At 34.8% G+C, this 16,732-nt stretch overlaps 1 protein-coding gene across 1 annotated transcript in view; it reads right to left on the bottom strand.

The window, feature by feature from the left end:
* Positions 1-16,732, bottom strand: part of myo16 (myosin XVI) — a 341,691-nt gene that overhangs the window by 60,565 nt on the left and 264,394 nt on the right. Inside the window, exon 27 of the mRNA XM_073846062.1 lies at positions 10,960-11,165. Within this exon, the coding sequence (XP_073702163.1) occupies positions 10,960-11,165 (206 nt within the window). The remainder of the gene's footprint in view (positions 1-10,959; positions 11,166-16,732) is intronic.

The raw sequence follows: 16,732 nt of genomic DNA, 5'->3' as shown, positions 1-16,732 counted from the left end.
AAAAATAATTTATAAGAATATTAAACACAAAATCAAAAGTTTTTTAACTTGAGCTTAAAATCAACTTCAAGTTTAATTTTGTGATTAAATAATAATAAAATATTAATAACAATAATAATAATAATTATTATTAAATCTGAAAAAAATATTATATTGTAATTTCAATGTAAAATATGAAAGAAAATGTAAGAAATATATATAATTCATAAGAATATTAAATGCACAGATCAAGATTTTTTTTAAGTTGAGCTTAAGTTCAACTTCAAGTTCAAGTTTGTGAGTAAATAATAATAATAATAATTATAATTTTTTCAATCATTTGAATATATACAGTATATTATATTGTAATTTCAATAGAAAATGAAAGAATATTTAGGAAAAATATATAATTTATAAGAATATTAAACACAGAACAAGTTTATTAACTCGAGCTTAAGTTCAACTTCAAATTAAATTTGGTGATTAAATAATTATAAAAAGCTAAATTATTATTATTGTTATTAAACCTGAAAACAAATTTACAAATGTAATTTCAATTTAAAATAAGAATGAATATTTAATAAAAATAATTTATAAGAATATTAAATTAACAGATTAAGTTTTTTAACTTAGCTTAGTTAAACTTAATTGAAAAAAAAATAATAATTATTATTAATATTATTATTAATAAATCTGAAGAAAAAAAATTAAAACTATTTTTTTAGATGTGTGACATGCAAAAAAGAAATACAAATCAAAATTATGTCACTGACATAACCTATGGAAAACAAAAAATTAGGACAATGAGGTTTTTTTTTTCTCCTTTCCATAAAGCCATTGCATCATCCAGTGTAATTTTGGATCCCACTGCCTTGAACAAACATTGACAAAAACAACCTTCTTCAAAAAATCTTAGATATTTATAGAAAATGTTTTAACAAAAAAAAAAAATTCAAAACTCAGAAAAAAAGATGATTTTGAATCTACCGGCGTCAATGTCTGTTAAAATGCCTGTTAACCTGATAGACAGATGCCTTCAGATTTGGCTTGTTTTTTCGGCAGTGAATCAACAGACAAATCATCAACACTGACATTTTTCCATAAAACATAAAGTGACTAGGCCATGAATAAGCGTAAGAGCGTAAGATAAACAACCAGATTCAGTTTTAGGACATGCATTACACATATTTTCATACAGCAAATGAGAACCCACAAAAACACAAATAAACAAGCACCCACAGCTAGGGCTGGGCGATTCTTTCGATTTTTTCGATTAATTCGAATTTACGTTTTAAGACGATTTAATTTTTTATTAAACCGAGGTATCGCGATTTTTTAAATAAAAATATTAGATACAATGTAATTGCACCAATGGCAGAATAATTAAGAGGCAATATTGTCCGACCACATGATGGCGCGCCTAATTAACCGCTGTATTCAGAACGGAAAACAAACAACGCGTTCTGGTAAAATAACGCGAGTCACTAAGGGGACATGATTAGCTGCTTGCTAGCAAGTTAGCCTGTTACATTACAGTACATACAATTTCACTTACCACATAAACAGAGTAGAGAGATGATTGAAGACAATGGCGAATTATTTGCATATCAGGGCTCTAGAGTGCGACCTAATTTCTCAATGGTGCGAGAGCCGTTCAAGGGCAAAAAAAAACTACTGCATACGACTATGAAAAAATATTTAGGAGCACCATGTGCGACTGACCCGACCAGCATATCTGTATTTGCGCTGAGTGGAGCTTCAAAGATATATGTGTTTTCCACGTTGACTAATGCATCTCAAGTGTAGTGAGAGTGTAAATAAGAGACTGAATGGGCAGTAGCTTCGTTTATTATAATAGAGCTTTGTGATATTGCGAACTAAGATGAGTGACAGCTTTTAGTCATTTTAAGAGAGTCTGTAAACAAGATATTGATTTATTATAACAGTTAAATAAACAAGAAGTTATTATTAAGTGACTTACATTGTCTGACTATAACACTATTGCCTGATTTTGCTCTATTTCGTCGTCAAAAGTAATCTGAAACAAGTCACAGCTGAGCCGCTGCGCATCTCCACTCAAACACAGCGTGGTTTCGTTTATGAATGAACGTACGGTGGCTGAGAGAGGCCAACGTGCTGCAAACAAGAAAACACATGCAAACAGAAAAAAACGACAACAAATTAAGAAAACATCTTCATCAGTTTGACAACACAGGCGCTGCAAATCCTCGCAACGCAAACACAAATACGGAAACGCGCTGCAAATTCTCACAACACAACCAAACTCAGGAACGCGCTGCGAACACACGAAGGCGCTGCAAACTAACAAATGCGCTGCATATAGCACGGTCCACAACGGAAATGTTTCAGGGGGACCTCAAAAAGTGACGAACTCATCTGGGACCTGATTATTTATATCACTATATTACCTGATTATTTATATCACTATCACCTTTAAGTGATACTATACTATCACTAAAAGGCGATAGTTCACCGATAACACCTCTGCTCTGACCAACAGCCACTGAAAAAATAATCAGGTCCCAGATGGGTTCGTCACTTTTTGAGGTCCCCCTGAAACATTTCCGTTGTGGACCGTGCTATATGCAGCGCGTTCGTGTGTTCGCAGCGCGTTTCTGAGTTTGGTTGTGTTGTGAGAATTTGCAGCGCTTTTCCGTATTTGTGTTTGTGTTGCGAGGATTTGCAGCGCCTGTGTTGTCAAACTGATGAAGATGTTTTCTTAATTTGTTGTCGTTTTTTCTGTTTGCATGTGTTTTCTTGTTTGCAGCGCGTTGGCCTCTCTCGGCCACCGTATGAACGTGCGTTTTTAAACGAATCTAGTGAAATGATTCAATTCCCCATTCATAGAGAGTCACTTGCTTTATTCTTGAATGAACCATCCGTTCGAACGAATCAAATGAATATGATTCAGTAATTAAATCAGTGTCTTACCACCACCTGCTGGCAGATCGTTTCAGTTTTTTAAATCATTTAATATTTCGGTGTTCAAAATTGTATATTTTTGTATACGTTGTAAGTGCATGAGTAGGGTTGTGTATCGAAAACCGGTTCCATTTTAGAACCGGTTCCAAATTTCCATTAACCGGGTATTCAATAAGACACGCGCATTTCGATTCCGCTTAACGATTCCCGCGTTCGCATTTTAATGTGATTTTCAAACGATTTAAGTGGAGGAAAGAAAAGAACTTCCGCATTGTATGCGTGCAGCGCACACATCTGAAACATAGATATATATACATAGATACCGCATTGGACCGCTGCAAGCACGTAGATGCGTCCGCCATATTGGAACGGTCCACTTGACGTCATTCACCATACTGTAGGTTCGAAGACCAACGGCTGTGCAGGACTGTGACATTTCGAATATTCAGTGATTACTATGAGATCTATAGGTGAATGACGTCAAGTAGACCGCAGTGAAATGGCAGATGGCTTACGTATAACGGCCCATAGAAACAGTCGCTAATGAGGCATCTACGTATATATATCTATGATCTGAAACGCGAGCACGGAGAACAGCGGTCCTGATGCGGGCTCCCGACCTGTGTCCGTTCTCGAAACAGTTCCGTGCATTTCCACTGCAGAAAAGGTTGTTCCGGCCCGGAACTGACTTCTCTTTCACATTTATTGACCTGTATGAACAAAATACGTCAGCATATCCTCATAAACACAGCGTTTGTTTTTTTTTTGTCTTGAGTGAACGTAAACAGATAAGAAAGAAAACGCATGTGTAACAGTATTCTTAGGTCTGTGTTCGGTGTTAAAGAGACAGCCGTCTAATAAACGTGCCGCCTGTCATAAATGTTAATCAAAGAACAAAAGAAAATCATTAACTGACTGAATATCTTTTATAAATTTAATGAGGACTAATCAATATTTTATTTATGAAAAGCAAACTATGCAGTGTTTTTAAACTTTTGATTTCAATTTCTGTACCTGACATTTGTTCAGTTTTATTTATTTATGCTATTGCTAACTGATTTGCTCCTATTTTATTACTTGTCTTTAACAATTTAATGTTTGAAATTTATATTAGACTAGTTGTTTGTTTTCTGTGGTATTTTTTGGTAAAACCATAGGCAAAAGACAGAATAAATATGTTTGACTAAAAACTTTTTAATGGATTTTTTTTTTTTATCATATTGGAATCGGAATTAGGAATCGATAAAAATCGGAATCGATAAGCAGAATCGGAACCGGAAACAGAATCGATAAAATTCAAACGATACCCAACCCTATGCATGAGAAAAGCATGGAAATATATATTTTCCTCCCATCTCAGATTTGTCTGTCTTACAAACGTTTACTGTGTCTGGTATGATAAGAATGGGGCCTGGTGGAAAGCGATCACTGATGCAGTTGCAATGTATATTGCAAAATATATTGTACCCATATATATATTGTGGAAAAGCCGGGGTTTCTTTACATGCTAAAAGTAGTAGGGGGGAAAAATCGATTTAAATCGTAAATCGGATTTTTTGTGAAAAAACCAGGGATTTTATTTTTAGGCCATATCACCCAGCCCTACCCACAGCTCTTGCCACACACACAGGGACATATACCAACAGCTTGAATGTCATAAAGCAAACACACACAATGCTGACAGAGCGTCCCCCTCAAAGGCCATGAAAATTGACCTCAGTATCATTCAACCTCCTGCTCGAAAATCCTACAATTTCCATCACAATCATCTGGCCTTCGTCTGCCTGCATCCCATTGGCAGCGTCTAACCCCGTCTGGCCCGTTGTAGCATTATTGTGATGCTAACACACACACACACACACACACACACGTACACACTCAAACAAAAACAAACCACGCACATGGCCCCACGTCAGCCATGCCCTCACAGAAAAACAGCGCATCATGGGAATGTGAGAACGGACGTCACAGACCGACTGAAATAATGGAAAAGCATACATCTCAGAGAGCATTTTCTCCAAATGAGCAGGTGCGATCACCAATAATAAAGAAGATATTGGCACAATGTCTAAAAAGGGGAACCTGCCCTATCAGAAGACTATCTGCTTCATGTCATGCAGTCAAAACAGTATTTACTATCATGGGAGAATCTGAGCTACTTTATCCCCAGTCTAAACACAAATGTCACAAATGTCTGGGTCATTTAATCCAGAGTCAACAGGAGCTGCTGTCTAGGAGCTAAAATGTTCTGTGAGGATAAAGTGTCCATGGTGCTTCTCTCTCTCTCTTTCTGAAAGATTCATGATGTTTACAGGCGGGTAGTGGAAACTTACAGTGTCATGTGACCAGCAGCGTCCCGATTCATTATCACACTGGAATGTTACCGTAATCCTTTTATCCTTTACAGAGCGAGAGAGAAAGAGCAGCGTGTGATCTAATGAAAGCACGCTGAATTACGCTGCTCAGGAAAACAGCGGGGAAGGAGATTGGAAAATTAGACACTAAAGTACATGTAAAATGATAAAACGGTAAAAAAGACACTCAGGAAAAATGAGGAAAAGCTCAAGGGACCGGTTCACACACAAAGCATTTTTCCATTCCACTGAACTACTTTTATATAGTTTTTTTTTTATGTAAACCAAACGGTTACGTTTAAATTTGAGCTCACATCTTTACATCAATGTTATATAAATGCACAGATCATTTTTTAACTTACAATTTTGTGTTTAAATAATAATAAAAATAAATCTGAATAAATATTATATTGTAATTTCAATGTAGAATAAGGAATAATATTTAAGACAAATATATAATTATATAAATACTAAATGCACAGATCAAGTTTTTTTTTTACTTGAGCTGAAGTTCAACTTCGTAATAAATTCTTATAAATTATATATTTTTCCTAAATATTTTTGCTTGTTTTACACTGAAATGACAATATGATTGTATTTTTCAGATTAGTAATAATAATAGTAATAATAGTAATAATAATAATTATTTTATTATTGTTAAATCTGAAGAAAAAAATCATATCATATCATATTGTAATTTCAATGTAAAACAAGAAAAAATCTTTAGAAAAATATATAATTTATAAAAATATTAAATGCACAGATCAAGCTTTTTAACTTGAGCTTAAGTTCAACCTCAAGTTAAATTTTGTGTTAAAATAGTAATACAAATAAAAAAAAAAATATATATATTGTAATTTCAATGTAGAATAATGTACAATGTATAATTCTAAAAATACTAAATGCACAGATCAAGTTTAACTTGAGCTTAAATTGAAGCTCATTTTGTAATCTAATAATAATAATAATAATAATAATAATAATATTAAATCTGAAAAATATTATATTGTAATTTTATTGTAAAATAAGAAATAATATTTAAGAAAAATATCTAATTTATGATCATATATTCAAGTTTAAGTTTGTGATTAAATAATAATCAAATAGTACTATTAATGATAAATATTATTAATATTGTTATTAAATTAAAAAATATATAGATTATATTTTAATTTCAATGTAAAATAAGAAAGAATATTTAGGAAAGTTTATAATTTATAAGAATATTAAACACAGAACAAGCTTTTAACTTGAGCTTAAGTTCAACTTCAAGTTAAATTTTGTGATTAAATAATAATAAAAAGAAAAAAAATATTATTATTAAATCTGAAAAAATATTATATTGTGATTTCAATGTAAAATAAGAAAGAATATTTAAGAAAAATATATAATTTCTAAGAATATTAAATGCACAGATCAAGTTTTTAACCTGAGCTTAAGTTCAACTTCAAGTTTAATTTTGTGATTAAATAATAATAAAATAATAATAATAATAATAATAATAATAATAATAAATTATTATAATTAAATCTAAATATTAAATGCACAGATCGTTTTTTAACTTGAGTTGAAGTTCAACTTTGTTTAATTTTGTAATTAAATAAAAATAATAATAATAAAATAATAATAATAATTATTATAATTATTATTATTATTATTACTACATTTGAAAAAAAATATTGTAATTTCAATGCAAAATAAGGAAAATATAATTTATAAGAATACTTAATGCACAGATCAAGTTTTTTTAACTCAAGCTTACGTTTAAGTTAAATTTTGATTAAATAATAATAAAAAAATATTATTATTATTAAATCTGAAAAAATATTATATTGTGATTTCAATGTAAAATAAGAAAGAATATTTAAGAAAAATATATAATTTATAAGAATATTAAATGCACAGATCAAGTTTTTAACCTGAGCCTAAGTTCAACTTCAAGTTTAACTTTGTGATTAAATAATAATAAAATATTAATAATAATTATTATTATTAAATCTGAAAACAAAAAGTAATTTATCATTTCAATGTAAAACAAGAAAGAATATTTAAGAAAACATATACAATTTATAAGATTAATAAATCAAGCTTTTTAAAGTAATTATATAATAATAATAATTATTATTATTATTAAATCTGAAAAAATATATTGTAATTTCAATTTAAAATAAGAAAGACTATTTAAGAAAAATTTTTTATAAGAATATTAAATTCACAGACCAAGTTTTTTACTTGTTAAATGTCTTTTTTTGTGATTAAATAATAAAATAATTATTATTGTTATTAATATTATTATTATTCAATCTTAAAATATATATAATTTCAATGTAAAATAAGAGAACATTTAAAAAACATAATTTATAAGAATATTAATAACAGTACAACTTCAAAAGTACAATGTTGTTGTTGTGTGACTCTTAGGACTTAAATAACGATGCTAAAAATGTTATAATACAATTATTATATTGTATCAATATGTAATATTGTATAGTATAATTTGACTACTACTAATAATAACTAATTAAACATTTTAATAAATATTTTGTAATAAATATTTATTTACCTACTAAATGAAGGGTAAATGTAATGTGTTGAAAATGTAGCAGGTTTTACTTTTCCTAGTGTCTATTTTTAAATCAAGCAGTTCTAGTATGTTTCCCAAGAGGACCATATATGTATTACGTAGACACTAACTGAGGTCAAGCCGTCTGTTAAACTCTATTTCTGTGGACAAATATTTATGTTTCTATACGCTCAGCACAGGAGTTTTTTTCAATCCATTTCTGCCGCCAGGTCAAATGAGGTAAAGCGGCATTCCTGTTGGAAATATATTGTAAGTGCACTTTTGCAGACGCTGATATGTGTCTGCCTGACACAAGCTGTCTGCACTATATGCTCGAGATGGACTTCCAGTTCAGCTGAGGTTAGGCAGAAAGTATATACCATGAATGTGTGTGCTGAGAGCAACGTCTAGGGTGTGACACTGGTTTCACACCATGATTAATGGTCACAGGCCTCAGTGGGAACTGGTTTTTTGAGTGGCCATTTTTCTGATGGGGTGATAATGGGGCAGTTTTGGAGAGGATGAAGTGCTCTCAGAATGGGTCACCCTGATCTCGGCTCAACTTCACGTGACTTGAAGAGAGAGAAATGGGATAAAGCATCAAAGAGAAAGATTGGAAATTGAATTGAAAAAAAAAGGGGGCAGGATGTAATTTCAAGAAATCTTCCCTGCGCTTTTCAGAATGTGAAAGTCGAAGATAAAAGCGTGAGTGAAAATGAAAGAGGAGCAGGCTGTTCTTTCTGTCAAGCAAGGGTTCAGCGTGACTCTGGGTTCATCTTCCTCGGGAACACAGTGCCTCATCATCATCTTCGTGTCATACTGACACCCATAGAATAGGCTGTTCCCGCTCTTTGCACAAACCAGACTTTATTTCAGCGCTGGAAAGGCTCGTAAAGTTCCCACTCCATCTTTGTCACTTTTTCTCTCATTTCGCTTCTCTATCATCCCTTTCAAACTTAACTTTTGTCCAAAGTTCACAGAGAGGTTATTAGAGCTTTGTTTTATTTTAGTTGTTAAACTTACTTCTGTTTTCAGCTTAAGTTTTTGATGCATTTTATTAAAGTGATAATATATATTTTCCTCGATGCTTTGATGCATATAAAGTATTCTTCATATCTTTACTGTCACTTTAATGCACTAAATAAAAATGTCTTAAAAGTAAAAACAGTACTGTTAAAGGATTAGTTCACTTCCAGAATAAAAAAATCCTAATAATTCACTCACTCCCATGTTATCTTTCTTTCTTCAGTTGAAAAGAAATTACAGTTTTTGAGGAAAACATTCCAGGATTTTTCTTCAAATAGTGGACTTCAATGGGGATCAATGAGTTGAAGGTCCAAATTGCAGTTTCAATGCAGCTTCAAAGGGCTCTACACGATCCCAGCCGAGGAATAAGGGTCTTACCTAGCAAAACGATTGGCAATTTTCTAATAAAAATGCAAATTTATATGCTTTTTAACCACAAATGCTCGTCTTGCTATAGCTTAGCAATGCGTTTCTTCAAACACTACGTAATCACATTGAAAAGTCATGAGCGGTTAGCTTTTCGTCTGTGTTCTTTGAATCAAAAAGGTAGGGTAGGGCGAAAACTCAATCTCCTTTTCTCCTCCAACTTCAAAATCATCAGACATGCTGTTTTACCTTTTTTTTTTTTTATAAAGGGAGTTTGACTTTCTTTGCCCGTTCACTTTGTAAACACTGGTTTGGTACTTCCACCTACATCACATGTGCATGACTACATAATGCCTGAAGTCAAGCATTTGTGGTTAAAAAGTATATAAATTAAAATTTTTATTAGAAAATGACAGACCATTTCACTAGATCAGAAGACCTTAATTCCTCAGCTGGGATCGTGTAGAGCTCTTTGAAGCTGCATTGAAATTGCAATTTGGACCTCCAACCCGTTGATCTCCATTGAAGTCCACTATATCAGTGGTTCTCAATCCTTGTCCTGGGGGACCCCTGCTCTACACATTTTGCATGTCTCCCATATTTAACAAACCTGAATGAAATCATCAGCTCGTTAGTTCAGTTTATGTATCTCTCCCCTTATGAGCTGATGATCTCAACAGGTGTGTTAAATAAGGGAGACATGCAAAATGTGCAGAGCAGGGGTCCCCCAGGACCAGGATTGAGAACCACTGCACTATATGGAGAAGAAAGACTGAAGAAAGAAAGACATGTACATCTTGGATGACACAGTTGTGAGTAAATGATCAGGAAATTTTTATTCTGGAAGTGAACTAATCCTTTAAGTTCTTATTTAAAGAAAAGTGTCATCAGATGCCCATTTTCCACAAGTTGACATGATTCTTTAGGGTCCTAATGAGAAGTCTATAACATACTTTGGTTAAAAGTTCTCAATGGTGGTGTAAAAAACACTCTTTTTCAAAAGCAGCCCTTTTTAGAGCGAGCTATTCTGTTGCATGTGCCTTTAAATGCTAATGAGCTCTGCTCGGCCTGCCCCTCTCTGCCGTGGGATGACAAGCAGTAATGTTTACATTAGCTGCGAAACTTGCTAACTAGCACATTATTAAGAAAGTCCATTTGCAAAGACGCATAAAAAACTCATATACATCATAAATGATTCGCACGAATATAGACGCATATGTAGATCGGGATTGGCGCTTTCCTTTCAAAAACGAAAGTAACATTGTCTGGAGTAAATGACTACTGCTATGTTCATTATTACATCCAAAAACAGAACCCCTCAATCAGAGACATTTTAGTCTTCCCCTGCACCTGAGTCGACACAATGGCGATCGGAGTCGGACTGTTTGAGCTCGGTGAGGGCGGGTCTAAGGTAAGGCGCTCATGTCAATCAACTATCGTGGGAGTGGCCTCTGTCTGTGTGCCGTCACACCGACAAGAAGCTGAGAATGACCTGATTTTAAAAAGAGGATATTACTTTTAAAGATTAAAAAAAAATACCACTGGGTGGATTTTTATCATTGTAGGGTGGTTGTGTACACAAACTGCCAACACACATTAATGTTCAAACAACATGTAAAAGTGAGTTTAGCATTGAAACACTAATGGGACACCTATTTGTACCCTATCTAGATGTGGAAAGTGCCTTGCAATCACAGAAGCACCAAATTGAAAGTTTGAGGATCTCACCTGCTCAGGAAGCTGGTAAAAGACAGGCGGACCGGGTATCCATATCGGATCATGCGGACCATCTCTAGAACTCCCACGTACTGGAGCTGTGAGGACACGTGGAAGCTGTCAAACACATCGGGCTTTCCAGCGTTGTTGGGCCTGACGCACTGAACAAAGTGAGGTGTACATGCTTGCAGCTTACTGGTGATCTCACACAGAGAGTTCTGGAACGAGAGAGAGCGGCAGGAAAAGACAGGTAAGTCCGTTGTTTACATAATGTTACTTTCAGATTTATTTCAGTGACTCCCATTTGCTTCCATTTTTGTAGCAACATGAGTCATTGTACATCCTCCTCTCACCATCTGTCACCACTTACACGAAGGCCCAGACAGAACCTTTTTTTTTTTTTTATTGCGCAATATCTGCACAGGGAGAAAACCTGTAGAATAGATTTAACGAAATAGCTCAGTCTAAAAATACAATTCTGTTATCATTTATACACCCTCATGTTGATTCAAATTGGTATGACCTTTTAGTGGAATACAAAAGAAGAAAAATGTACAGGCAACTCTTTTCCATATAATGAAAGTGAATGGAGACTGGAGCTGTCAAGCTTTAAAATAACAAAAAAGCACCATGTAGAAGTCGTGTTACTCACACAGACGTTCTAGTGCTGTCAAATCGAATAATTGCAATTAATCACATCCAAAATAAAAGTTTGTGTTCACATAATGTGTGTATGTGTGTGTGTGTGTGTGTGTGTGTGTGTGTGTGTGTGTACTGTGTATATTTTTATTAGGGCTGTCACAAACGATTATTTAATGGAGTAATCGGGCGATTATTCTGACGATTAATCAAGTAATCTAATAACTTTTTTTTCTGTGGTAATACAAATAGTTTGAAGCCAACAGTAGCCTTTAAAATTACTTAAAATACATATCTAATAGCAATGAGGAAATAATAATAAACAAATAGGGTGATTATTCTGACGATTAATCAACAGAACGTTTCATCCTTGTCCAACGTTTGTGCTATTTCTATTGTAAAAATGCCTTTGCACTCAATTTGAACTTGAGCTGCATGCATGTCTTGAATGACAAGCACTCATCAATGCACACGTTTATTCTAGCGCTGTCAAATCAATTAATTGCGATTAATCACATCCAAAATAAAATATGTATAATATGTGTGCGTGTGTGTGTGTGTGTGTGTGTGTACTATGCATATAGTATATAGCATATAGCATACAGCCTGACAATTGTTTTTACATTTTACTTCATAGTCTAATCCTTGTTTAATATTGACCAAACAACATTTATTTCAAATTTCCACTTAATCATTAATATTTTGCCATTTCTTTACTCCAAAATTGCTACAGCCACTGTAATTTCTTGAATATGTGGATATAAAAACATGTAAAGTCAGAAAACTTTTTTTGGATGCAATTAATCACGATTATTCGATTTGACAACATTAGTTTATTCAAAAGTTTTTAGTCAAGTTACTGACATGAATACCTGAAAGGTAAAACACCCATAAAACTGCAGCACAGGCCTGTCAATACAGCACAAGCCGCAGCATTTCAATCAATAAAAACAGTGAGAAATTCTAAAACACTACTCATGAATAACACTTAACGTGTGTAGTAAGATCAAATTCAATATACACCTTATTAATATAACATACAGTCAAGTAAATGAGCACAGCATATGAACGCAGTGAGCTATACTGCATGTTAAGCATTTTTTACACTGACTTACACCGTTAAAGAGTTGGATTATCATGCTAAACATGGCCAAAGTTTCAAAAAATGAGTTGGGTGTATGGTGGAGTATTTCTGTGCCAAATACATCAGGGTTCGTATCCAACTTTTTTAATGCGAAAGTAAGTCTATGGGTGAGACTTCTGGTTAATTAGCCACTATAGGAAAATAACAAAAAGAAAAACAACATGCAGTAAACTGTAAAACTGTTTGTACTACAAACCAGTGTGTTCATAATTAAGATTGCATGGTAAGACACACCAATTTGCGATTTCAAGCAGCAAAATGAGCTGTTTGTACAGCTAAAAATAGCTGGACACGGATGAGACCAGAAGCCAGACCCATGAAATGTACAAATGGCCATGCCCACACTTACGGGAAGAAAAAGGTGGATACGTTTCTGAAAGTTTTTAAGTATGGCCCCATATGACGCCATAAAGGGTAGAATTCCATCTATGGGCACTTTTCCAGAATACGCCCATCAATGTGCTTCATTCGGGTTTTGAAAGTCGTCAGCAGCTCTGCACAGGACGTGTTCGAGAAGGATTTGTCATTTTGTTTTTAGACCACAAAATCAACAATGTCACCAAAGAAGTGTGTTTTTGGTTGTAAAGGGGAAAGATAACTTTGTTAAGCTTCCAAAAGAACCCAGTGTTAAGGGAACAGTGGATGGAGTTTGTTTCTCTGGGGTGGCAACGGAGTTGTGCAAGCGTGTTTGTTTGTTCTCGGCATTTCGGTGACTAACATTTTATAAACAAATTAGATAAAATTTAAGTTAATAAAGTTTTTGTTCCTGTTTTATTTGTCAATGACACAGCTTGCAGACAATCACTACGCAAAAGCTTTGCATGTTCGTGACTCTTTAGCTCCGCCCACGACACGCCTCCAGGAGCTCGGATGTTTTCAGAAAGAAGGCAGCATAAAGCCATATCTTTCTTTTATAAATGTGATATAACTAAAGACTCTCTGAAGATATGAAGGATGCAATACTACTCTATAGGTATTCAAGATTATCATGAGATTGGCAGAAACTGTGTGTGTTATGTAGGGCTTCCCTTTACTAAAAAATGTTAAGCGTTAGTCGACTATTAGTCGCACATTTATCAATAAACCATATAAATCATAATAATGAGCCTTTAATTGCCTACCTAGCCTAATCAAAAAAAGCTTGCCACAGCACACTGGCAGATATAATAATTATGAATGTGTCAGGGAAAAACAGCAAGGAGACTACACCCTGATAGCACACGTACATCTCAGAGACGTCTATTTGACATCTGCATTTACATTCGGAAGATGTATTTTTTGTGCAATACGTTTCCTATCAGATGTCAAATCGCTGTCTATTAGATGTCTTTAAGATGTTTATGATTTAGAATGTATGTAAAACTGACATTTTACAGATGTCTGTCAGATGTTTGTACATGACAGATGCTTTCCAGATCAAGTTATCTTTAATAGACATCTTGCAGATGTACGTGTGTTATCTGGGCATTAGCGTTTTAATAATTTATTGATAAACTAGCACTTCCATTGTTTTCTGTTAAAGAAGCAACACTGACTCGGATTACATAATCTGAGAATTTTTTTTTTTTTTTTTTGAATTGGCTTATTTAAAAGTAGACATTCAACTCTCTATCTCTATATATTTTTCATGTCTGTAAGGCAAGTATACATGGAGTTTTGAAGTTTCACACTCAAGTTCACATAGACTGAGACGGCAGAAAGCACGTTTATATCAACGTTTAGTTGATATTCTGAGTGAAATTATGAAGTATTTTAAAGGAACACTCCACTTTTTTTGGAAATATGCTCATTCTCCAACTCCCCCCCCCCCCCCCCCCAAGTTAATAAATTGAGTTTTACCATTTTATATCGTGTACTAATACCGGCGGAAAATGTAAAGCTGCGATTTTCTAGGCCGATAAGATTAAAAACTACACTCCCATTCCGGAGTAATAGTCAAGGAAGTTTGCTGCCGTAACATGGCCAAAGCAGGCGCAGTAATATCACGCAGCGCCTGAAATTAGTTCCCAGCTAGGTTAGCATTTCCACATGTGCTGCGTGATATTACTGCGCCTGCTTCGGCTATTCGGCTATGACTATTACACTGGAATGGGAGTGTAGTTTCTAATCTTATCGGCCTAGAAAATCGCAGCTTTGCATTTCTGCCGGTTTTAGTACACGATATAACTACAGAAGAGTCAAGTTTTAAATAGGACAAATATCGAAACTCGTTGGTCATTTTTTAACGCGATGCTATTGGTCTAATAGGATTCAATGATCTATGCTAAGCTATGCTAAAAGTGATATCGCCAGAACAGGAGAACGGCTGAATGGATTTCAAAACGGTAAAACTCAACTTATTAACTCGGGGGGAGTTGGAGAATGAGCCTATTTCCAAAAAAGGTGGAGTGTTCCTTTAAGAGCAAGTGACCTCACTGGTGCCTCTATCTGTCATAAAGTAAGCGTGCTACTCTTCAGCTTCCACACTCGACACAGACACATAAATAGCACACATTTTTCTAGGTTAACTTTAGATTGAGCTGCCATGTAAAGTTGCTACTACTTACATTTTTGCAGATGAAAAGCCATAATTGAGGTCGATGAATGATAAGTGAGCATTTGGATGTCCTGCCCAATGTACTATATTATCATAGACCAGCCATTAATGATCTGTCCATCGCCACTTCCTGTGACTAATGCAATTTTGGTTGACCAAGCCTCCTTTCCTCTTTTTTTCTTTTTCCTCAAGCCTCTTTTTTATGTCCCCTATAATGTGAAAGTTAGCACCTTTATATTCAGGGCATCTGTATATTGTATATGGTCTTTTAAGTGTAGATCTGCTAAAAAAAAAAAAAAAATGGCATTCAGCCCTCCAGGTGGGTGTTTTTATAAAAGTGTGACGTCACATAAAAACTATTAATTGATGAAACATCTCAAGTTGGTTGTTATTGTTGCTGCTTCATCGCTGTTTCACATGTGAGCTGAGCATAAATTTACATTGCGTACACTATATGAATAGTGCAAGTATAAAAACCGACATACTTCAACTAAAATGCTGCGTGATATTACTGCGCCTGCTTTGGCCATGTTACGGCAGCAAACTTCCTTGACTTAAACTAAAATGCAAGAGGTGAAGGATGTGTAAAATGTTTTAAAAGATGGGTGGAAATCTGCAAACGTTTCTGTGAAGCCCTGCACATGCAGTCTCCATGTGGGCGAACTGTACTTACGAGGCACAAACCGAAAAAAGCTGGCTCTGATTGATGATGTCATAGGCCAAGGAGCCTGCGCTGAGTCAGCACGGCCGGCAACGAGCCTGCCATCGTCATGTGACATTTCGACTGACGCCAGCCGACAGAAAAGACATGGGGAAAGACGGCGCCGCGGGCCGTAACACATACAATCAGCCATTCAAAGGAATAAACGAAAAAAGCTGCCAATTACGACTGTTCCATCTTTCCGTGAGGGCGAACGCTAATGAAAAACACATTAGACTAGATGTTATTTATTATTGTTGAAGGATTTCACATCTCCTCTACCGCTCTCGTCTGGGAGCTATTTAGGCGTAGATAAATAACGTGTGTGTTTGTGCGAGCGCCGTGCATTGAATGCGCTTTATGATGTAATCAGCCTTGAACAGAGAGGACAGATTAGAGAGGAACACTGTGCTCTTTGCATAAACCCCTGCACAACCCTTACATCTCGTAGTGCACAAACAGGGTATGAAATCAGGTCATGCAGCGTAGAACGTGTGAATATTTGCACATACTGTACATACATGTATCTGCATACCACTGGAATGAGAATGAGGTTCGGATGAAAGCGAGAGCACGTCTGCATGTGCGCAAGAATGTGACGTTACTTTAATAGGTGGGTGTGTTACAGAGGGCCAATTACAGCGGTAGAAAGGAGCCGTGTGTGAGTGTAGGGATGGGAATCGATGAGAATTGAATGATTTTCTGTGAGCGTCTGTATTCTTCACTCGGTGCGGATGGAAAACTGAGCTATGCATGTGTGTGTGTG

This window comes from Garra rufa, chromosome 8 (assembly GCF_049309525.1).
Source record: "Garra rufa chromosome 8, GarRuf1.0, whole genome shotgun sequence".
Lineage (NCBI taxonomy): Eukaryota > Metazoa > Chordata > Actinopteri > Cypriniformes > Cyprinidae > Garra > Garra rufa.
Note: the sequence above shows the minus strand (reverse complement) of the source record. Positions and strands in the feature narration are given on the sequence as shown.